General features: G+C 45.3%; 1 protein-coding gene across 1 annotated transcript in view; it reads left to right on the top strand.

Moving 5' to 3' along the window:
* Nucleotides 1–16,644, top strand: part of RCL1 (RNA terminal phosphate cyclase like 1) — a 49,366-nt gene extending 32,722 nt beyond the window's left edge. The window contains exons 3-9 of the mRNA XM_075339764.1: nucleotides 1,413–1,588; nucleotides 1,697–1,771; nucleotides 3,963–4,087; nucleotides 5,617–5,742; nucleotides 5,834–5,990; nucleotides 14,981–15,084; nucleotides 16,025–16,644. Of these exons, the coding sequence (XP_075195879.1) occupies nucleotides 1,413–1,588; nucleotides 1,697–1,771; nucleotides 3,963–4,087; nucleotides 5,617–5,742; nucleotides 5,834–5,990; nucleotides 14,981–15,084; nucleotides 16,025–16,172 (911 nt within the window). The 3' untranslated portion in view covers nucleotides 16,173–16,644. The remainder of the gene's footprint in view (nucleotides 1–1,412; nucleotides 1,589–1,696; nucleotides 1,772–3,962; nucleotides 4,088–5,616; nucleotides 5,743–5,833; nucleotides 5,991–14,980; nucleotides 15,085–16,024) is intronic.
* The last annotated feature ends 8,672 nt before the right edge of the window (nucleotides 16,645–25,316 follow it).

The raw sequence follows: 25,316 nt of genomic DNA, 5'->3' as shown, positions 1-25,316 counted from the left end.
GATGGGGGGTGCGCAGCATGGGGGATGGAGCACGTTTGGGAGTGCGCAGTATGGGGGATGGAGCACAATGGGGAGTGCGCAGCATGGGGGATGGAGCACGATGGGGGTGCGCAGCATAGGGGATGGAGCACGATGGGGGGTGCGCAGCATGGGGGATGGAGCACGATGGGGAGTGCGCCCCATGGGGGATGGAGCACGATGGGGAGTGCGCAGCATGGGGGATGGAGCACGATGGGGAGTGCGCAGCATGGGGGATGGAGCACGATGGGGAGTGCGCAGCATGGAGGATGGAGCACGATGGGGAGTGCGCAGCATGGGGGATGGAGCACGATGGGGAGTGCGCAGCATGGGGGATGGAGCACGATGGGGAGTGCGCAGCATGGGGGATGGAGCACGATGGGGAGTGCGCAGCATGGAGGATGGAGCACGATGGGGAGTGCGCAGCATGGGGGATGGAGCACGATGGGGAGTGCGCAGCATGGGGGATGGAGCACGATGGGGGGTGCGCAGCATGGGGGATGGAGCACGATGGGGGGTGCGCAGCATGGGGGATGGATCACGATGGGGAGTGCGCAGCATGGGGGATGGAGCACGATGGGGAGTGCGCAGCATGGGGGATGGAGCACGATGGGAGGTGCGCAGCATGGGGGGGATGGAGCACGATGGGGGGTGAACACCTCCCCCCAAAACACATACACTGGGAACCACAAACACTGCCCTACACAGACACCCACACACACAGACAACGCCACACACAACACCCAATATACGCACATACCGCACAACACACACATTGCACAAAACATACCTCCCCCCCCAAAACACACACACCCACCCCATACGAACCGCGCAACACACAAAGCTACAGACACACAGCGCTCCACAAACAACACCGCTCTCACACCCCGCCACACCCAGACAACACCCAGAACATGTACAGCCCCTACACAAACACTTGGTAACTACACACAACAACATCTATATATATATATATATATATATATATATATATATATATATATATATATATATATATATATATATATATATATATATATATATATATATATATATATATATATATATATATAAACATCATACATTAGCTACTAACTTTAAAAAAACAAAACAAAAAACAAACAAACTCAGTCCCCTACATCACTAACAAGCTGTACTGACCGATAGTCTGCAGCGGTCACCTGTACCATAGTGGTGACACCACCTTTGCTGCCTGTCAATCTAGGGGTAGCAGTAGAGTGGAGGCTGGAGCAGGGGTAAGGGGTGAATATCTAATTCTTGGAAATCCTATTTATGGCTGTAATTGGTACTGGTTGATATTTGACTGGCTGTGTATATAGTGTTCTTTGTCACGCTTCATCCATAGAAAGCTCACCACTGTCTATCTCTTCTAGGTACCTCCTTGTATTATCAGCCGGGCCTTCTTTTTGGAGGAACTTTGGACCATGACTGTAATATACAACGTTCTATTGGCTACTACTTAGAAAGTTTGATCTGCCTGGCTCCATTCATGAAGCATCCACTAAAGATGACCCTTCGTGGAGTCACCAATGATCAGGTTGACCCCTCAGTAAGTTGCTGTAGCAGACAGAGAAACCTTCTTTTTTCGGTTCTTGGTTAATTCATTGCTTTGCCTATTAGTTACACTGTAGTTACCATATTTATTTCTCTTTACTAGGTTGATATTCTAAAGGCCACAGCCATTCCATTACTGAAAAGGTTTGGTATAGATGGTGAGCATTTTGAGCTAAAGGTAAGATTTAATGTTACATTTAAAAACAAACAGTCATGTAATGGAGATTGCATTTGTAGAATTTGGGTTTTCTTCATATAAAGCTATACATATCTGATGGGCCCTTTTCACTGAATGTCCTTCCACGCCGCCATTGAATAGTCAGTTTGGTGAAAAGCTGTTGCTAGGAATGTGGAGGGAAGGGCCTTGTTGCCTTGCGAGCTGGACAGTTATGCCAATTGTTTAGCCACCAATTGCAGTACCCCTTTAAGGTGCAGTGCTTGGTCAAAATTAATGATACTCTAGTTTTTAAATTTTCCATTTTGGCAAATATGGGTCATTTTTGGTATGTCATTTGTTGCCTGATTTTATATTTCTAAGACTTTTTTTCTCTTCTGGATGATGACATTTTATTTTTATTTATGTCTGTCTTTGTGGGACGCAGATGAATGATTTTGGATATGGAAGCAGACACGAAGCAAAAACCTGTTTGCTTCTCCTACAAGGTCTACCCCTATTGTAGACACTAAAAAATGAGCCTTTTACACTTGGGGCTCATTAAAGCTTGTGCACCCGAAGGTGTTAAAAGCTTTGAAAAGTTGTGAAATTTTGATGAAACTCAAGGCTACACCTACATTTTGCAATTCTTGGCATGTTCATGCCATTTTTACCCAGCTTCGAGAAAGTGAGCAGAGCCAAGATAAAGGCGTTGGCATCCGCCGCTCATCATGAATTTGACAAGCTTCGGTGTTTGCTATACCTCAAGTATTTTCCAGTCACTGACACTAGTAAGATTAGTTGCTAACGTACACAATGGTGTGCCACTTCTTTGATCCTGATTCATGACCCATGACTTGCTGGGGTGGCGCATGAACAACTGGGTATTCTTAAAAAGCACACTGACAGTGCACTCTTCTGCTGCCTCGTTACTTCTGATCAAAGCCGGCACAGCGCATTCACTGAGCATATTGCATGGTGACAAGAATCTACTGGAGCATCCATCAGAAATCACAATCCAATCAGTGGTGTAGAGACTAGTTCAGCCCCTGAAATAGGCGTCACTGCTGATGCTTAGTTTTTGGGAGGGGGCAGAGGCTGTGACAGTGCAACATTTGGTTTCTGATGACGCTTTATTTCAGGGAGGGGCAGAGGCTGTGACAGTGGGATCCATGGTTATGGCCACAAGCAACTAACTGTGACTATATGTGTGGTCATAACCATGGATACCTAATGCCCTGCACATGAGGTAAGTAACATAGTGAATCAGAAGAACTATACTACATTTCTAATTGGAGGTATTTGCTAAAATTATTATTACACCTACTACATGGATAGGATCTTGGTGATTTTGAGTACCCCATTTAATTGCTTAGTGTCCACCTTCTACTTCTAGTGGCAGAGGCTACTCTATACCTAAGGCTTTCATCTTTGTCCACAATAGATTTAATGACAGATTTTACGAGTAGCAAAATTTCAGGGTTTTTTTTCCCATTAACAAATTTAGACATATTTTCTTATAACTGACTTCCATTTCTTAGCAATTATGAATGCATTGACCACTGTGTATTGCCCTGCCCCTTGTTACAGAGTTGTCCTGCAGCACTAATTGGACACCATCAGAGTGCAGGAATATGCCCCTACCTGTCAACACTCAGGTGTTAAGGGGGGATTCTCAAGTTTGGAAGTTATCCACTATTTGATTGCTGGGGTTCCGACCGTTGCGAACCTCACCAATCCCAAGAGCCAGGGCACTGAAGAGCTCTGAGTGAATAGAGCATTAGTCAATCATGTACACTGCTGCTACATATATTCTTACTGGAGGGCCGAAGACCACTGGAGCGCACCGCTTGGTAATATGACCGCCCCATTAATTGACCATCCGTTCCATTCACATGGGTTCTTCAGAATCCTGGTTCCCAGTATCGGTGACCGTCCCAAGAGTTGGACCTTTTTTGATCTGTAAATTCACACATATCAAATGGATAAGGGATAACTTCAGAATTTGAGAATTCCACGCTTAATTTATTGATTTCTAAGATAAGTAACTAAGCAACAGCACGGCACAAAGTTCTAAGAAAAGATTCTCGAACAGTGGTGTTTATACAGAATATAAGTGTTCACCAAAAGGAACATATCTGGAGATCTGATAAGTCTTCTCTACACAATGTGTTTGTTTATTTTTTAATCTTTTTTAATTTTTTTGCATTTACAGATTTTAAAGAGGGGGATGCCACCTGGAGGAGGTGGAGAAGTAATGTTCTCCTGTCCAATTAGAAAGGTCCTTCGACCAATTCACCTGACAGATCCTGGCAAAATAAAGCGTATCCGAGGAGTGGCGTATCCTTATGTCAAGTGCTGTATTACTGTGTTAAAATGGAAGGACACTATTTTTTTTCTGGCATGTCTATTTTAATTGGCATAAAAAAAAAACTGGAAACACAATTGTAATTAACCCCTTAAAGACCTATTATGTACAGTTACATCATATGCCATCTCCTGACTCAATATGGGCTCAGAAACAGAGTTAGCATCTTTGCAGGTAGATGATGCTAGTATTATTCACCCATCATCTGCCTCTAAAAGCCGCAAGTGCCATGGCCATTAACTTGTTAAATGCCACTGTCAAGGTGTAACAGCGGAATTTATGGCACACCACTTGGGAGGAGGGCAGTGGGGGCGCTATTCTAACTGCCCATGGGTTGCCATGACAACTGGGGGTTTGCATGTCATAATGGTACTTATATAAAAGTGAACCTGGGGCTGGAATTAATTAAACACTATTTTAGCTATGTGCAACAGTGCTGTAGTATAAGTGATCTGATGATTGCAGGTTTCATTCCCCAACAGAACGTACTACAATAAAAAAAAGTGCAAAATAATAAAAAGAAAAAAAAATCTGAAAAAAAATAGACATTCTAATCCACCACTTATTTTCTTTTTTTTTTTTTTCCCCCATTACAAATGAAGAAAGGAAAAAAAATAATTGTGGTATCTCCACTTTTGGAACAGTCCAAGCTATCAAAATATAAAACTAATTCACCCAGTCGATAAACCAGAAAAAAATGTTACCGGAATTGCATTTTTTGACCACAACAGCGCAAAAAAATGCAATCAAAATATATCTACCCCGAAATGTCAATAAAAATGTCGGTTCATGTTCCAAAAAAAAAAAATGCCCTTCCATAGCTCAATCACGCGAAAATTGGAATTATACATCACATGTAAGCAAGGGTTTTTTTTGTTTGTGTGTGCACAAATTTTTATATTATATTTTTCTTTTTTAACCACTTAATAATAATAATATAATAATAATAAACAACACTATTTAGTATCACCATAATCTTACTGACTGTCCTGAAGAATAACTGTGCCAGGTCATTTTTACCATGTAATGAATAATGTAAATGAAAACCTCCAAAAAACAATGATGGAATTACACTTTTTCTCTCTATTTTTCCGCATTTGAATTTTTTATTCACGCTGTCCACTATATCACATGATAAAATGAATGCTGTTATTCAAAAAGTACAACTCTTCCCGCAAAAAAATAACCCCTCACACAGCTCTATCCATGGAAAAATAAAAAGGTATGGCTCTTGCAATAAAGGGAGGAAAGAACGTAATCGCATAAAGGAAAATGTGCCCATTTGGGAAGGGGTTAATACAGGTAATTAAAGCTTTAAATACTAAACACACGATACCTAAAGTGTAACACGATGGAAGGAAATGATGATCTTCTATTTTATGCAATTTATGTCATTTTTTTGTTCCTTTGCTTCCACAGCTGTGTGCGTTTTAGGGTCCACGCCAATATTTTTTGCTTTATTGCAATATATACAATTTTCTCCTTAACTCTTGGGTAATAGATATTCTGTCCGTGTATCTCCTCAAATTGGCAATAGAATTGTAGAATCGGCAAGAAGCATATTAAATAAATTTCTCCCAGATATTTATATATACACGGACCACCTTAAAGGGGCAAATTCTGGAAAGTAAGTATGTGTCAGAGTGCCGCACGCTTTGTTGAATGATTCGTTTTTCTGGTGTATGTTCTAAGTATATCCTCGGGTTTTCTTTGTCTAGGTCCCCTGGCTTTGGTCTGACTTTAGTGGCTGAAACCACGGAAGGTTACTTCATGAGTGCTGAGCTCGCGTCTAACCCACAGGGGCAGGGAGCGACTGTACTTCCCGAAGATTTGGGCAAGAACTGTGCAAAGCTTCTTTTGGAAGAAATCTATAGAGTGAGAATGCATTTACTTGCCAAAATTGACAAATTTTAGATTGTTTTTTCTGTATTACAAATATCAATGTAGAAGGGGTAGATGTTCAATAAAAATTGACCTCATCCCCCTCTAGTCTCAAACCTCCACCCCTGCAAAAAAAAGCTGCAAAGTTTGCCTTACATCCTTACAGCTGGGAACTGTATGTTTTGTGTTATAAGACGCACCGGATTATAAGACGCACCCCAAATTTATAGAAAAACGGGGTCCATCTTACAATCCAGTGGTCTCTTACGGGGGGATGGAAGCGGTGGTGGAGCTGGGTCACAGGAGGCAGGGGCGGTGGTGGAACAGATCGATGGTGCAGGCGGCAGGTGTCCCAGATGCTGTGAGGTAGGCAACATCCAGTAACTGTCGATAGTGCGGTCTTTAAAGAAATGGCGCCAGGAGTCGGCACGTGCTATTGGCTCAATGACAAGCTGAGATCTGATCTGCGCACTCTCTGCCTCTGGGGCGCCATTGCTAGAACCCTGCACCGCCAACATTTTTGAGATGCCCCTGCCTGCCGCACAGGCCCCAGCACAGCGTCTGCCTCCTGCGACCCCTCTCCACCAACTCCTGGTAAGATGCATTCGGATTGTAAAATGCACCCCTCATTTTCCTCCCAAATTTTTTGGCAGGAAAAGTATATCTTATAATCCAAAAAATACGGTATATTGGCTTCAGGTTCACAGATTCATGTTTATTTTTTGTGTGACATATTGTGCGTAATATTAGTGATAAACGTAGACAATAAATTTTGTGTTTTTGCAATAATATTGGAAAGTTGGTGAAAATTTTGCAATTTTCAAACCTTTAATTTTTAGATCCTTAAATCAGAGAGTTATATCGCAGAAAATAGTCACTAAATAACAACATTTCCCACATGTCTATTGTACATCAGCACCATTTTTTGAAACCTCATTTTGACCAGGGACTTGGGTTTTGCATTGACTTTTTCATACTTTATTTGAAGCGGAGTACAGCTTTATAGCATCCTCTAATCTACATGTTAGCCAAGAGGAAATGCTCTAGTAATGTTAGCATTCTGCACTAGGTTGATGTTTTTTAGTTACACGGGGAAGGGCGGACCTCCACAGCCCTACAAATCTAAATCTGTACTGACTAGTCTTGGAAATGCGCCCTATATTACCTTCCAAGTATCAGCGTCTGCTTGGCTCATTTTACAAGCGTCGATGGGAAAGCTTTGTTTTTCTGGCTTTATTCCTGCAGAATTTTGCTATGCCACATTGCGGTTTTGTTGGCAGCAGAAATATATTGGTTGTAAGATTATTTTACAATTTTATAGGTTTTAAAATTACACAAGCTAAATGTACTTTTAGGAGTCGAATATACCCTAAGGATTCCTTTTTAGGTTTTTTTTTTTACAGTTATTAAAAGTAGGGACTTTCATTGACTCAAAGAGCGGGCTTTGCACACTACGACATCGCAGGTGCGATATCGGTGGGGTCAAATCGAAAGTGACGCACATCTGGCGTTGCAGTCGATATCGTAGTGTGCAAATCCTTTTTGATACGATTAACGAGCGCAAAAGCGTTGTTATCGTATCATCGGTGTAGGGTCCGACATCTCCATAATGCCAGCTGCAGCGACAGGTACGATGTTGTTCCTCGTTCCTGCGGCAGCACACATCGCTGTGTGAGAAGCCGCAGGAGCGAGTAACATCTCCTACCTGCGTCCCGGCTGCAATACAGAAGGAAGGAATTGGGCGGGATGTTTACATCCTGCTCATCTCCGCCCCTTCGCTGCTATTGGCCGCCTGCCGTGTGATGTCGCTGTGACGCCGCACGACCCACCCCCTTAGGAAGGAGGCGGGTCGCCGGCCAGAGCGATGTCGCAGGGCAGGTGAGTGCATGTGAAGCTGGCGTAGCGATAATGTTCGCTACGCCAACTATCACCATGATATCGCTGCTGCAACGGGGGCCGGGACTATCGCGCTCGACATCGCAGCATCGGCTTGCGATGTTGCAAAGTCTGAGACTTAAAGATGATCTGTCACTTATTCAAATATTTTAATGCATTATAACTATTCCTGAGCTCCCCTACTTCACAGTAGCAGCAGATAGCAGGGCTGTGTCTCATTACATCTAACAGGGGAACGTGGATTGTACATACTTACTGGTGGCGTGTTCTTTTGTTCTCATGTATGACGCCTCCTGCTTCTGATTGGTCAACATCATGCAGGGGACAAAGTACACCCTGCCCTCTTCTACATAGTAGTATCTGGTACTGCCCCTTTTGATTCGTTATAAATTCTAACCTTAACTTTACAAGCTATTGACTTTGCAACTATTCCATGATGTGGACACATGCTAAAACTGGTGACCGTTCCTCCTTAAAAAACAAACAAAAAACACGGTTAATATATCTTTAAAAAGGTACAGAATATTGGCAGTTAAGATGGTTACCCGGACGTAACGTAAAATATAATTCGAGCATTGGGAGGAAAATAATAATGTTAAAATATAAAAGCAAATAATTGGGGGTTGGGCAACTATTGAGAGATTCAAATGTGAGCTGTGAGTTGGCATAAATGGTCCTGAAGACCCAAATGTGTATGACATGTATTCTAGGTATCCAGAAATATGCCTGTGATCCCCTCATTAATCTAAAGCAGGGGTCTCAAACTCTGTTGCGTATATGGGCCGCACGTAGAAAAATAAAATTTGGGGGGCCCACATCATTATTTGCAGGACAGAGTGACATTTTTAGTGATTTCATTTTTTATGTTCTATGCGCCTTTGGATCATGTTTTTTTGAACAATTTTCTCTTATTTATAACAAGTGTACTTTTTTGTTTTAAAATTCATGAATTATTTTTTCTTTTCTTCAGTTTATCCCTTTCTTGTAAGTAATATACAGTGGTACCTTGCTTAATGAGACAATCCGTTCTGCGAGTGTGCTTGTTAATCAAGTTACTCGTTCAGCAGAGCAAGGTTTCCCATAGGAAATCATTGCAATAGTGACAACTCGTTCCACAATGTGTTAAATGTCCCATCCTGGTCCCCTATTCTGTCATTCTACACATACACAAACGCACACAAACATGTACACACACACACAAACTCACACAAGCACACGCACATATTATATGCTCTGCTTACCTTCCGTTCCATCGCTGGTCTCCTGGGACTTGCTGTTCTCCGATGCGGGCCGTGTATCAGGTAACCATAACGACGAGGGCGGAACTTCCTGCCAGAGCGCTGACATCAAAGGCAGAGCCGCTTGCCTCTGATTGGCCAGCGCACTGCCTTTGACAAGCGGTGACAGGAACCAGGAAGTTCCTGCTTCGTTGCTATGGATGCCGATGCCTGGAGCGGAGCAGAGCACTACAGGACCCAGGAGGCCGGCGTTGAAACGGAAGGTACATATATTATATGCTCAACTTACCTTCCGTTCCACCGCCGGCCTCATGGTACTTGTAGATCGCCGCGAAGTACCCGGGAACTCCAAGAACCATGAGGCCGGCGGTGGAACGGAAGGTAAGGTGAGCATAATACTGTATGTGTGTGAGTGCGTGTATGTTTGTGTGTGTTTGTGCGTACATGTGTGTGTTTGTGTGGACTGCAAGTGCGGGTCAGAGTCCGGTGGATGGACGAAACCGGAAGTGTGTGCAGTGAGGATTTCGCTCGTACAGCAAAGCTTTCTCGTAAAGTGGGTTACAAATTTACAGAAAGCTTTGCTTGTTAAGCGAAATTCTCGTTAAGTGGGTTACTCATTAAGCGAGGTACCACTGTAGTTTTACAATTGGCACCATCTAGTAATTTTGCCCAACATCTCGTAGTAATGTGCCAATCTTTGTCCGCAGTAGTAATGTGCCCATCTTGTACCCATTCATGTTCCCTGTAGTAATGTGCCCATTCATGTTCCCTGTAGTAATGTGCCCATCTTGTCCCCATCCTGTAATTGTGCCCCATCTTTGTGCCTATCCTTTAGTATTGTGCCCCATCCTTGACCCCACCCTGTAGTATTGTGCCCCATCCTTGTGCCCCATGCCGTAGTAATGTGCCCCATGCCATAGTAATGTGCCCCATGCCATAGTAATGTGCCCCATGCCATAGTAATGTGCCCCATGCCATAGTAATGTGCCCCATGCCGTAGTAATGTGCCCCAACCTTGTGACCCATCCTGTAGTAATGTCCTCATCATGGTCCTCTATTATGCTGCTCTTTACATACACATACACATACACACACACACACACACACACACACACACACACACACACACACACTCACCTGGTCTCCGTTTGCAGTTCTATGCTGGGGGCCCGGGCTGGTGCAGTCAGCAATTTACTACAGTTGAGTCATTTGCAGCACAGGGGATCTCTGCACTATGATAATGGCAGTCACCAGCCACTCAGAGGCAAGCAGCTGACATCATACACTGGTTGCTGACATTGGTATAGTACAGAGATCCCTTGCGTAGCAAATGATTCAACTGTAGTGCATTGCTGACGGCGCCGGCCCCCTGCACCGGCTGCAATCGTCATAAGGTCTGCGAGCCGCAAGAAGCAGCCTCAGGGGCCGCGTGTTTGAGGTATGTTTACACTCTGGTGTTTTTTTGTTTTTTTTTTTAACGGGAACCAAACATCAGGATTTTCCTATATAAGATAGTGCCAGTACTGCACTGGCTTTATCAGGCACAGGCTGTACATACCATTAGTGGGCAGCTCGGTTAGGCTGTAAAATCCATGTTTATGAAGTTTGAAAATTCATCGTGTTTTTGATTGACGTGTGCACCTCTGCTGATAATGTCCGGGCGGGTTATGCACATGATTCCCACCCCCGAGCCGCCTGTTCCTCCCTCTCTCTGGCTGTATGTAAATTTTTCTATTCAGAAACACGGCGTCTGAGTTAGCTCCTGCGCATAGCGCTTATCTCAGGCGCCATGTTTCTGAAGCTCGTAGTACCTAGTATTGTGCATGAGAGGGCGGCGCATGCGCCCTCGCTTCTTCAGATCTCATTGTGACCACGGGAACGCGCACGGTCACAACAGGAGTGGAGAACAGCTGATCTTACCCTGGATTAACTGCAGCAGACGTCTGCTATGATATTGTCTACTGCAGCTAATTGGTAAGATCAGCTGTTCTCCAGATAAGCGCTATGCGCAGGCGCTAACTCCGATGCCGTGTTTCTGAATAGAAAAATTTACATACAGCCAGAGAGAGGGAGGAACAGGCGGCGGGGGGGGCGGGAATCATGTGCACACATTATCAGCAGAGGTGCGCATGTCAATCAAAAACATGATGAATTTTCAAACTTTATAAACTTGGATTTCACAGCCTAAACATCTGAGCTGCCCACTAATGGTATGTACAGTCTGTGCCTGATAGTGCCAGTACTGCACTAGCTTTACCTTATATACCAAACTCCTGATGTTTGGTTCCCTTTAAGTTTTTGGTAGAGAAACAGTGGAAAATCTCCAAATCCTCCTCAAAAACTTGAGTTTCCACTGCAAAAATTTAGCAAAGACTTGGGTCCCGATTTTAGTTAAGATTAGTGACAGAATAAGATTGCACAATGCCAGGGAATACCTTGTTTTCTTCTGTTTATACTGCATAAACTCCGCTTGTATGCTGCGAAGAGGGTTTCATAAGATGTTGTGCAAAGTGCTAGTGAACAATTTGTTGTTCGAGTGAAGGCAACCTCCGTTGTATTTGGTTTCAGTTAATAAATACCAGTAAGGCTGCTTGCCCAGAAAGCATAGCAAGCTTGTGTGGGGATGACACAGTGGGCATTAAATTATAGGACGAGGTCGAGGAGACGTTGTTTCAGACAGGGAAGGCTAGAAGGGATCTCCTAAATGTAAAATGCAGGTAAGCCCTAAATTATACTCTCCTGTTCCTGTAATCTGTCACAAACTGGCTAGCTGTGGTTTTTGTTGTATTGTATTAATGCTTTAGGAATATTCACTACATAGAATCAGCCCATCCATAGCGACTACTTAATTGGTATATGCTTCATTTGTGAGTACAGAAATGGTTAATTTCCACTTGTACACCTTGACAAGTACTATATATATATATATATATATATATATATATATATATATATATATATATATCTCTATCTCTATCTCTCTATCTATCTATATCTATATATAATCCAGTGGAAGTTGCACTCCGTAATATTTGGTGCATGGCACATTTGAGAAAAAGCAGGCTATAGACATAAGGTAATTGTCTACTGAGCTATGAATCAAGCTTCCTCTTTCTTCCTCTTTCTTTTTTCCCTTGACAAGTAGGTGTAGCTCCAGGTAAAATTCTTTTCCCTCCATATAGTTTTTTAGCTTTTTGCATACACTCACACTTTTTATTGTATACAGTATAACTTATCCTCTGCAGCACTAGGGTCTCTTTACCTGGGTACAACATGGGTAAGGGTACGAGTGCACAAGCCCATCTGTTGGCACAATATGACCACCAGTCGGTAATCTTTTACCAAATTGACTGTCATTTGAATGCCTGTTTACACACAGACCAAAGTACACAATGCGTACCGAGCAATATATACCAGATCTCTGTGCACTCATGTTGCTTTAGGTCTTGTCATTGTGATTCCTGTTTACACAGTATGATGAACTTCTGAGAACAATTTTTTTTTTTTTATGCTGCACAAAAGATTTTCGCCTCATGAACAAGCATTTTGCAGGATAACTGTTAAATGAACCTTTTTAACAATGCTCATTCGCCCTAAAGGGGTTGTCCTGCGAACAAAGTTGTTTTTAATCAATAGATCATGAAATAATAATTTCCACAATGTGTGTTTACGAAAAAAAAAAAAAAAATGTTCCTGTGCTGAGATAATCTTATATATGTGCCCCTGCTATGTACTGTGTAATAGCCGAGTCTGACCATACAGGAACATGGTCTGATCATACCACAGATCCTGGGCCGGGGAAGAAGTAAAAAGGTGTACAGAAATTACAGCAGGGGGATCGCAGATGATTCTTTTTGTGAGGTAAAACATTTTTGAAGACAGGCAGGAAAATGTTTTACCTCACAAAAAGAATCATCTGCGATCCCCCTGCTGTAATGTTTTTATACTTATTAAATGAAAAATACAGTAAATAAGACTCACCGGATTTTAAGACTCACCTCAAATATTAAGCTAAAAGAGGTAAAAAAAAAATAAATAAAAAAATGGAGTCTGTCTTATACTCTGGTGGTGTCTTACCTGGAGGAGAGAGGCAGCAGGGGTGGAGTGGAGTCACAGGAGGCCAGGGGCGGTGCACAGGAGTATAGTGATGCTGCTGTCGGTGGTGGGGGCTGTGCTGGCAGCGGTCGGGCTGTGCTGCTGTGTAGAGCAGGCTTGTGCTGCGGGTGTTCCAGATGCTCTGTCGGTGGTGTGGGCTTCAAAGAAATGGCGCTCAGAGTGGCACATGCACAGATTGAGCTCTCAGCTCAATGACAAGCGTACAGACAGCTGGCCGACCGTCCGTACAGGTAGCCGCCCGCACAGCCCCAGCACAACCAGCCGAGAACCAATTCTCCACCTCTCTGTAAGCTATATTCAGATTTTAAGATGCACCCCTCATTTTCCTCCCAATTTTTCAGGAGAAAAGTGCGTCTTATAATCCGAAAAATACAGTACATCGTCCCCTGCCCAGGATCTGTGGTATGATCAGACCATGTCCCTGTACAGTCAGACACGGCCATTACACAGTACATAGCAGGGGCACATATATAAGATTATCTCAGCACAGGAACATTTTTTTTTCAAGTGGGGAAATTATTGTTCCAAGATCTATGAATTAAAATTAGCTTTGTTCATGGGAAACCCCTTTAAGTATATAAAGCTAATGGGATTATTCCCCCGGTCTCCCAGGTGTCTGCTGTTGTGATCATATATGCCTGGAGCATGAACACGCAGTCCTAGCAGTGTGCACAGGAGGATAGCTGAGAGGAGTGTTGCCCAATCCTGCTTCCCTATATACGGTACCTCTGGGTAATCCTAGTAAGTTCAGCAGCCTTGGAGTAATGTGAACTCCTCAGAATGTGACTGGTCTGCAGCCTTGCTGAGTAGGCATACCGTATGCCAGTATTTTTAGAGGGCACCATGTCCTGAATCCTTGATTGCTTCTGACAATGCAGCCTGCAGCAACTTTGTGTTTACGTGAAAAGATACCTTTTTTAATTATCCTCCTCTATACAAGTTATTTTTACCGTGGAGCACCAGGGTAGAGTTAGTACTAACCATGATCACCACGGAATAGGGTCTTTGGTTGTACTTGGTGAATAGGATATTATACAGTGTGTCGATTCGTATTGAATTGATGATGCCCTACAATTTTGTAATTCACTTTTTTTTCTCCTATCTCATTCCGTTTTCGAGATAAAAATGCTAACTCCGTTGTTTTCCGCCAGGTGGCGCTATAGGTGGTTTCATTGCGTAGCGCATGGCTACTTTACTATACCTAGACACCACTTGTATGCCTATAGCTGCCGCCATTCTCAAGTTAATGGCGGTGGACAGGATATGGATGGGTGGACACACTGTATATAGATGAATATAACTTGTGCATAGTGTTGCAATTTATATTGCTACCTTATACAAGAAGTATTGAAGTGCCTTTGGACCTGAAGTAGCAAATTGCAGCATTAGATCTTTAATTTTGGAAAACTTATGGTTTCTTTGTTTCCATATTTTTCCATATTCTTAAGACAATATTCCCCTTCACAGCATTAAAACAGAGCTCATGTTTTGCAATGATATAGCGTCATCACCCCACTAGGGGGCAGTGTAGCCAGGACAGAAGTTCGACATTAGCTTGGATATACTATGAGTCTTCCTGGCCGCTTCTGATTGTTCTTAGTATATTCTTGGGCGTCTTTATAGTATTCACCTGTGACCTGCCAGTTTGGTTATCCGTAATCATTGTGCTTTTATTCCCCGTTTTCCATGCAATGTTGGATACTAAGCCCATAATATAATTGCTTGTGTTTGCAGGGAGGATGTGTGGATTCGGTAAATCAGAGTTTGGTTCTTCTCCTGATGACCCTCGGACAGCAGGATGTTTCCAAGGTTTTGCTTGGCCCTTTGTCTCCTTACACGTGAGTTTTGTGTTTTTGCACTTTGTGGGTTGTTTCTTTTGCCATATTGCAGATGATATTCCTACTGGAGGCTGTTGGATAATCTCTGGCGATCAGTCATGTCATGTTCTTTGGAACTGTTCTATAGAGAGGATCATCCATGGCCTGGTGCGGAGTCAAAGAATGTGAACTGTCCTTTTTCGGTTATCATGGTACCGGTGCTGTATATATGTAAGGTACAGTACTGTGATAACTGAAGAATGGTGGTGCCATCAAGAGACTGGCTGCTCAGGGTTTCACTAAGCAGAAAATGGCCTGATCTATGGATGTTAATGAATATAGTAAGACTTAACTTTTCCATCATTCTCTGACTAGTGTGAAATAAGTTACAGTTAAACATTCCTTAAAGAGAATATGTCATCAGATTTTTTGCTACCTATGAAAGCAGCATGATGCAGAGACCCTGTTTCCAGTGATATATACTCGTCTGGTTGCTGCAGTTTTGATAAATTTGTAATTGTATCTGCTCCAAATCTATTAGTTTTCTGAATGCTGAGTTCTCTATAACCCTGCCCACACCACTGATTAATAGCGGTTAGTGTATGCTGTGCATAGGCAGAAAGCTGCCAATCAGTGGTGGGGATGGGGTTATATAGAGCTCATGAATATGGAACACTATATCACAGCAGGTTTACTAGTCCTCTATTGATAATCTCCTGCTGATAAAACAGTGATTTTAGTAAAGCTACAGTGTGCTGTCCAGCAAGTGACACTCCGGGTCTCTGTCTCTATATATTATGCTGCCTTCAGGTTTGGTGACAAAAAAACCCCCCTCAATACTGCTGACAATCCATTTTTCAGAGCTCTACAGCAGTGCCAAGGTATGGCTCCTGCTTTACAATAAACTGCGATATAGTATATATGTATATGAACGTGTCTGTTTTGTGTGTGTACTTGGCAGGATTGAATTTTTGCGTCATCTGAGGAGTTATTTCCAGATCATGTTTAAAATTGAAAGCAAGACGTTTGAAGAACGCAAAGGAGCGGAGAAAGTGCTGATGACCGGCGTCGGCGTTGGATATTCCAATCTCAGCAAGACCATACGATAATGCAGCCAAATTGTCTTTGGGATGGTACTGACAATGTACTCTGTGTCCTAGAGTCAGAATTTGGGAATTCCTGTGCTATGTCACTTGGGAACGGTGATGAAGAAAACAAGACTTGATTTCCAGTCTGTAGGACCACCTCATCAATCACACTGACCTTCCAAGCACTCGGCATCTAAGCCTCTGCCACCAGCTATTTACAGAATCCTCCGACCCCATCCGTTATCCAAAACAGTTTTTTAGATTTTTTTTTTCTATTTACAAATATATTTATTTTTCCCTGTTGCCGTTTTGTTAGGAATATGCCCCTGTATATGTAAATATTTGTCCTTTTCTGCTAGTATTTTACATATTTTTTGTAAATTCGATGCACTTTTAAAAACTGGTAAATTTCACAAATTTGAAAAATGGACTTGTTTTGTAGATGGTTTGTAAAGAAATACAAACTGGAGAAAATCCATCACTACGTTTCTAATTTAGTTTTTGCGTTTTTTTGTTCTAATTGGGCTGACGCCAGATGGATGAAGAGTCTTGGGCTAGTAACATTGCTATCTTGGCATGCTAAGGCTAAGGACACACGGTGAGAAACTGAGCAAGTGTAATGCAATAAAAAAATCTGTGTTCCACTCGGACCCATGTTACTCTATGGGGCTGTTTTCATCTGTGATTATTTTCTCAGCCCAAATCGGACTGAGAAAACGCAGCATGCTGTGAGTGGAATCCGATTTGTTTTTACTCGCACCCGTACAAGTCTATGGGTGCAAGAGAAACACAGCACTGCACTCGCATTACACCGGAGTGCAGTGTGATAATCACATCAGCCGACAATGGTGGAGATAGGGAGATTAGTCCCCTTCTCTCCTCTGCAGCTGTGATCCGATCGCAGGATTGCATCACAGTATAATAACACTCTGCTTACACTTCAGCAGAGCGGGAGCCGAGTGTCGTGCAATTCAATCGCATTAATGCCCGTGTGTCCCCAACATAAGTCTCCATTTTCAGGTGCAGAGGCACATATCCTCTTACTTTTGCCATGGGTTTTAATGTAATATTTTACGACATGGATATGGAAGTTTTACTGGAATTATTGTTCTACTGTCTCAAGAATTGTAGCCATACAGTGTATAGTTTGTGATTTATGACCAAAACTGATTTCCAGAATGAAAGGGTTTATAGTGTGGCCCTCCTCCTTCCCATATACGTATTTTATTCCAGAAAGGTTTAAGATCATCAAATCCTAATTAAACTGAACGCATTAGCGTTAGGGCGCATTCAGACATCAGTGATTGTCCTGTACAAGAATATAGGTCTGAGTTTCATCAGTGTTTTCTATTATCAAAATTTGGTCCGTGACAGTTTTTATAGAAATGACAATACCGTGACCCCACAAACTGGAGAACATGTGTGTCGATAACCTAAAATGCCTGTAGGGTGAGTCAGTTTTTTACATGGTGCCAGATTAAAAAAAAAAAAATAAAATAAAAAAAATACTATACCCTTAATTCCAATTGGATTATACTAGTGCCAGATTAAAAAAAAACAAACCTATAGCCTTAATTACAATTGGTTTATATAATTTTTTTTTTTTTTTTTAATTCTGGGTGGCACTATGTACAATCTGTGTCTCACCCTACAGGCATTTTAGGTTATCGACACACATGTTCTCCAGTTTGTGTTCAGCTGTCAGTGCCGGCTCCTGCTCCTTGCACACATAGCCAGACTACACATCGGGTAATTAACCTGATGTGTACTGTGGCTAGGAGTGCAGGGAGCAGGAGCTGGCACTGGCAGCTGAGAGCGGTGGACGCTGGTAACGAAGGTAAATATCGGGTAACCAAGGGAAGGGCTTCTTGGTTACCCGCTGTTTACCGTGGTTACCAGCGTCCGCAGAAGCCGGCTCCTGCAGCCTGCACACGTAGCAGAGTACACATCGGGTAATTAACCCGATGTGTACTGTGGCTAGGTGTGCAGGGAGCCAGCGCTAAGCGGTGTGCGCTGGTAACCAAGGTAAATATCGGGTTGGTTACCCGATATTTACCTTAGTTACCATGCGCAGCATGCTTCCATGTGTAGCGACGCTCCAGCGATCCCTGCCAGGTCAGGTTGCTGGTGGGATCGCTGGAGCGTCGCTTAGTGTGACATCTCACCAGCAACCTCCTAGCAACTTACCAGCGATCTCTATCGGGTTGTATCGTTGTTGGGATCGCTGGTAAGTTGTTTAGTGTGACTCGGCCTTTACATTTTGTCTGGAGGAAAATACTGAGCCTTCTGGCTGGGAAAGTCCAGTGGGATCTAGAATAAATGAGGTATTCTTTTGTTAGTTGCTCAAAAATATAAAAAAAATAGGCATAAAGTTAGGATGAAGTCCATGTAATGCGATTCAGTTGAGGACTGGTGTCTTCATCAGGCCTAATGGACCCTAGTCTTTGGTTGCAATATACACACTTTGATGACAGTTGAAGTGCAGTGACCCCTGACCTTATGTACAAATTACCCAAGATTATCTATAAAAAGCCTGTAAAAACCAGAGGCTACTCTAAGGCTACTTTCACACATCCGGATTTTTGCTCTGCGGCACAATACGGCGTTCTGCAGAAAAACCGCAACCGGCTTTTGTAACGCCGGTTGCGGTTTTTTTTTGCATAGACTTACATTAGTGCCGTATTGTGCCGCAGGGGCTTGCGTTCGGTCCGGTTTTTGCCGCATGCGGCAGATTTAGCCGATGCCGCGGCCGGATCGAACATTCCCTGCAATTTTTTTTGCTCCGGCAAAAAACACTGCATCGCGCCGCGGCGCATTTTTCAATGCATACCTATGGAGGCCGGATGCGGCGCGATGCGGAAAAAACCGCATCCGCTCGCCGCATGCGGTTTTTTCCACTGCGCATGCTCAGTAGCATGCCGCAACCGGAAAAAAACGGACGGGCCGCATGTAAAAACGTATGCAAAGGATGCGGTGTTTTCGCCGCATTCGTTGCATAGTTTTCACAGCCGGATTGAGCCGCAGTGCTCAAACCGGATGTGTGAAAGTACCCTAAGAGCTGACACAAAACCTAGATGCATGACAATTAGCCTGGCATTGTAAACCTATCGTTTGAAGTTCTTTCATTTGGAGGTACTGTGCTTCCCCCTTTTACTTTCCCTAGAGCGTCTTAGATTTTTGCCTGTTTGAGAGGATGGTGATGATGATTGCTATTGAACGCAGCTTACAATCCGTGTCATGTTGCTGCATCCAGCTATCTGACAGCCAGCGACAAAGTTTTTGTGGTTGAAATGGCTGATCTCCTGGAACACAGGAAAGTTGTTATATATTTTTCAAGCTTAAAATCCACAACCTCTATGATGAAAAATGAGTCAGAAGTAGCAGGTGCTGCCCATGTGGTGGGTAATAGACTGTTAATAGGCACAATATTTCAGATAAAGGTAAACAGCATGGTTGCCTGTCAATCAAAGGAGGTGAGTTAAATTCTGCTGAAGAACAGCAGGCTCAGATTCCATTCTGCTCTCTTACTGCTTAATAATTACGCCTGAAAGGGTCTTAACACTAGAACTACTGGACTCGTGACACCTATATAGAAATACATAGTGCAAAGTAGTCAAAATGACTACCTCAGTAGTTCTAGTGTTAATGACTGACCAATGTTTTATTTTTTTTCCACTGATGTGGCTGTTTGAGCCTTATTATTATTTTTTTTTTTTATCCCCACTGTCAGGTGTCTATAGGAACACTAGTTACAAAGAAAAATTGCATACTACTGTGATACAGGTCACTAGCAGAGCTAATCTGGGTCTCGTGATCGCCAGGTCCTCCAGTAGCTTTGGCACAGTGATTGTTTGTTTTTTTCTTTTTCGCTCTATTGGGAGACCCAGACAATTGGGTGTATAGGCTATGCCTCCGGAGGCCGCACAAAGTACTACACTTAAAAGTGTTAGGCCCCTCCCCTTCTGCCAATACACCCCCCGTGCTCCCACGGGCTGCTCAGTTTTTTGCTTTGTGCGAAGGAGGTCAGACACGCACAGCACAGCTCCACAGATTAGTCAGCAGCAGCTGCTGACTAGGTCGGATGGAAGAAAAGTGGGCCCATATAGGGCCCCCAGCATGCTCCCTTCTCACCCCACTTTTGTCGGCGGTGTTGTTAAGGTTGAGGTATCCATTGCGGGTACGGCGGCTGGAGCCCACATGCTGTTTTTCCTTCCCCATCCCCCTTAGGGCTCTGGGTGAAGTGGGATCTTATCGGTCTCCAGGCACTGAGACCGGGCTTCATCCACAACTCCTGTGGAGCCTGATGGATAGCCGATACCGTTCAGGGACATGGCCCTGCATCTTAAAGGTACTCTGTATCCCTATGGGGACCGCGCACGGCATCACCTCAGCTTTGCTGGGTGTGCTAGTGCACCGGGGACCGCGGCGCTGACCGGGTCTATATGTGCCATTACACACTCAGCGTCGCTGAGTGTGTTTATATGTAAGGGCTACCGCACTGACCGCCGTTGCCACGGGACACTGCGGCGCGGCTGGGACTTGTAGTTCGCCGGGGACTTTCACGCGACCGCGCTTTTACGGCGGCCGCGTTTATTACTACAGTCCCCGGCTTCATTGCGGCCTAGTTTCCCTTTTTTTCTCCCGCCCTCAGCCCTGACAGGCAGGGGAAGGGCGGGACGCTGCACGGAGCGAGCAGCAATGAGGGCTGGAGTATGATTTACATGCTCCACTCCCCTCACTGTACACAGTATGAGCGCCCGTTTCGCGCTCTTTCTAGGCCACGCCCACAGCTTCCTCAGCTCGTCAGGACGCCGCAGCCATTCCTGTCAGCTCCACCGACGCTGCAGAGAGGGACATATTCATGGGAGACCCAGACACGGTCTCTGGTGGCCTCACAACCGCTTAGGCGGCTGGTAAACAGCACATGTGGTGCTAGCCCCATGGTGCTGTATTGTATGGGTACATTATTTGTGTACTGTATATAATTTACACTGTATGAGCACAGTTCTTTCTGGCTATATACCCTATTGTGTTACTCAGGGAAAACTATAGCATGGCGCCCATAAAAGGCAGGAGTGCCAAAACACAGGCTTATTATGTTGCCTGCGCCGCATGTAAGACCCAGCTACAGGCAGGTTCCACTGACCCTCATTGTGTACAGTGTTCGACCCCTGTGACACTTCCTCAGCCGGATCCTCTGCTGTTGACACTGTCCAGGTGACGGGGACTGAGTTTGCAGCCTTTAAGGATCAACTCTCTGAGACTATGGCTAAGATACTAGAAGCCTTGCAGTCCAGACCGGTATCTCAGCAAAGGGACTCTGTTGAATCATTGTTCCCTGACCCCCCTCAGTTGGACCAACAATGTCCTCACGGGGTATCTCATACATCCCAGACGGAGGGTTCGGACTTAGAACCTAGCTCCAGATCGTCTAAGCGAGCCCGCTTAGAATTTCCCTCGACATCATATTGTTTAGGGTCTCAGCGGGGGGATTCTCTGGTTGATGATGCGGAAACAGCTGATCAGGATTCTGTTCCTGGGAGCGCTCTCAATCTTAATTCTCCAGACGGGGACGCCATAGTGAATGATCTTATTGCATCCATTCATCAGTTGCTGGATATTCTTCCCTCAGCCCCTCCGGCGGAGGAGTCTGATTCTCAGCAGGAGAAATTTCGCTTCAGGTTCCCCAAGCGTACACAGAGTATGTTTCTAGACCACTCTGATTTCAGAGAGGCAATCCAGAATCACCATGCTTGTCCGGATAAGCGTTTCTCTAAGCGCCTTAAGGATACACGTTATCCTTTTCCCCCGGAAGTGGTTAAAGGTTGGATTCAATGTCCCAAAGTGGATCCTCCAATCTCCAGACTGGCGGCTAGATCCATACTTGCAGTGGAAGATGGGGCCTCGCTTAAAGATGCCACTGACAGGCAGATGGAGCTCTGGATGAAATCCATCTATGAAGCTATCGGAGCTTCTTTTGCCCCAGCATTCGCAGCCGTATGGGCGCTACAAGCTATATCAGCAGGTCAAGCGAAAATTGAAGCGGCCGCGCCACAAGTGGCTTCCATTACCTCCCAGACCTCGGCAATTGCGTCTTACGCTATGAATGCTGTCCTGGACTCTGTGAGCCGTACGGCAGTTGCGACCGCTAATTCGGTAGTAGTCCGCAGGGCCTTGTGGCTACGGGAGTGGAAGGCAGATTCCGCTTCCAAAAAAGCGTTTAACCGGTTTGCCAATTTCTGGCGACAGGCTCTTTGGCGAGCGCCTGGATGAAATCATCAAACAATCCAAGGGAAAGGATACATCCTTACCCCAGCCCAAGCAGAACCTCTCCCAACAGAGGAGAGGGCAGTCGAGGTTTCGGTCCTTTCGGGGCGCAGGCAGGTCCCAATTCTCCTCGTCCAAAAGGTCTCAGAAAGAACAAAGGAACTCTGATGCACGGCGGTCTAAGTCACGTCCTAAAAAGGCCATTGGGAGCACCGCTAACAAAGCGGCTGCCTCATGACTTCTACCTCCTCTAGTAGCATCCTCGGTCGGTGGCAGGCTCTCCCGCTTTTGCGACACCTGGCTGCCACAAATAAAAGACCGCTGGGTGAGAGACATTCTGTCTCACGGTTACAAGATAGAGTTCATCTCTCGTCCCCCGACTCGATTCTTCAGGTCTTCTCCGCCTCCCGAGAGAGCCGAGGCTCTTCTGCAGGCGCTGGGCACTCTGAAGGCAGAAGGAGTGGTGGTCCCTGTTCCTCTTCATCAACAGGGCCACGGTTTTTACTCCAACTTGTTTGTGGTCCCAAAGAAGGACGGGTCTTTCCGTCCTGTCCTAGACCTGAAACTTCTCAACAAACACGTAAAGACCAGGCGGTTCCGGATGGAATCCCTTCGCTCCGTCATCGCCTCAATGTCCCAAGGAGATTTCCTTGCATCGATCGATATCAAAGATGCTTATCTCCACGTTCCGATTGCCCCAGAGCACCAGCGCTTCTTGCGCTTCGCCATAGGAAACGAACACCTGCAGTTCGTGGCACTGCCATTCGGCCTGGCAACAGCCCCACGGGTTTTCACCAAGGTTATGGCTACTGTAGTAGCGGTCCTCCATTCTCAGGGTCACTCGGTGATCCCGTACTTGGACGATCTGTTGATCAAGGCACCCTCTCTAGAGGCATGCCAACACAGCCTCGACGCTACCCTGGAGACTCTCCAGAGTTTCGGGTGGATCATCAATTTTCCAAAGTCAAATCTGACACCGGCCCAATCGCTCACATACCTTGGCATGGAGTTTCATACCCTCTCAGCGATAGTGAAGCTTCCGCTGATCAAGCAGCGGTCACTACAGACAGGGGTACAATCTCTCCTTCAAGGCCAGTCACACCCCTTGAGGCGCCTCATGCACTTCCTGGGGAAGATGGTGGCAGCAATGGAAGCAGTCCCTTTCGCGCAGTTTCACCTGCGTCCTCTTCAATGGGACATCCTACGCAAATGGGACAGGAAGCCGACGTCCCTCGACAGGACCGTCTCCCTCTCTCAGGCGACCAAAGCTTCCCTTCGGTGGTGGCTTCTTCCCACTTCATTGTCGAAGGGGAAATCCTTCCTACCCCCATCCTGGGAAGTAGTCACGACGGACGCAAGTCTGTCAGGGTGGGGAGCGGTTTTTTCTCCACCACAGGACTCAGGGTACGTGGACCCGGCAAGAGTCCTCGCTTCAGATCAATGTTCTGGAAATTCGGGCAGTGTATCTTGCCCTGAAAGCGTTCCAGCAGTGGCTGGAAGGCAAGCAGATCCGAATTCAGTCGGACAAATCTACAGCGGTGGCATACATCAACCACCAAGGCGGCACACGCAGTCGACAAGCCTTCCAGGAAGTCCGGCGGATTTTGATGTGGGTGGAAGCCACGGCCTCCACCATATCCGCAGTTCACATCCCAGGCGTGGAAAACTGGGAAGCAGATTATCTCAGTCGCCAGGGCATGGACGCAGGGGAATGGTCCCTTCACCCGGACGTGTTTCAGGAGATCTGTTGCCGCTGGGGGGTGCCGGACGTCGACCTCATGGCGTCCCGGCACAACAACAAGGTACCAACGTTCATGGCACGGTCTCAAGATCCCAGAGCTCTGGCGGCAGACGCCTTAGTTCAGGATCGGTCGCAGTTTCAGCTACCTTATGTGTTTCCTCCGCTGGCACTGTTGCCCAGAGTTTTACGCAAGATCAGGGCCGACTGCCGCCGCGCCATCCTCGTCGCTCCAGACTGGCCGAGGAGGTCGTGGTACCCGGATCTGTGGCATCTCACGGTCGGCCAACCGTGGGCACTACCAGACCGACCAGACTTACTGTCTCAAGGGCCGTTTTTCCATCTGAATTCTGCGGCCCTCAACCTGACTGTGTGGTCATTGAGTCCTGGATCCTAGCGTCTTCAGGGTTATCTCAAGAAGTCATTGCCACTATGAGACAGGCTAGGAAACCAACGTCCGCCAAGATTTATCACAGGACGTGGAAAATTTTCCTGTCGTGGTGCTCTGCTCAGGGTTTTTCTCCCTGGCCATTTGCATTACCTACTTTTCTGTCCTTCCTTCAATCTGGACGGGAAAAGGGTTTGTCGCTCGGTTCCCTTAAGGGACAAGTTTCAGCGCTCTCTGTGTTTTTCCAGAAGCGCCTAGCTAGACTTCCACAGGTACGCACGTTCCTGCAGGGAGTTTGTCACATCGTTCCACCTTACAAGCGGCCGTTAGAACCCTGGGATCTAAACAGGGTGCTGATGGTTCTTCAGAAACCACCATTCGAGCCAATGAGAGATATTTCTCTCTCACGCCTTTCGCAGAAAGTGGTTTTTCTAGTAGCAGTCACTTCACTTCGGAGAGTGTCTGAGCTAGCAGCGTTGTCGTGCAAAGCCCCTTTTCTGGTTTTTCACCAGGACAAGGTGGTTCTACGTCCGGTTCCGGAGTTTCTCCCTAAGGTGGTATCCCCCTTTCATCTCAATCAGGATATTTCCTTACCCTCTATTTATCCTCATCCAGTTCACCAATGTGAAAAGGATTTGCACTTGTTAGATCTGGTGAGAGCACTCAGACTCTACATTTCTCGTACGGCGCCCCTGCGCCGCTCGGATGCACTCTTTGTCCTTGTCGCTGGCCAGCGTAAAGGGTCACAGGCTTCCAAATCAACCCTGGCTCG

Source organism: Anomaloglossus baeobatrachus, chromosome 1 (genome assembly GCF_048569485.1).
Source record: "Anomaloglossus baeobatrachus isolate aAnoBae1 chromosome 1, aAnoBae1.hap1, whole genome shotgun sequence".
Classification (NCBI taxonomy): Eukaryota; Metazoa; Chordata; class Amphibia; order Anura; family Aromobatidae; genus Anomaloglossus; species Anomaloglossus baeobatrachus.
Note: the sequence above shows the minus strand (reverse complement) of the source record. Positions and strands in the feature narration are given on the sequence as shown.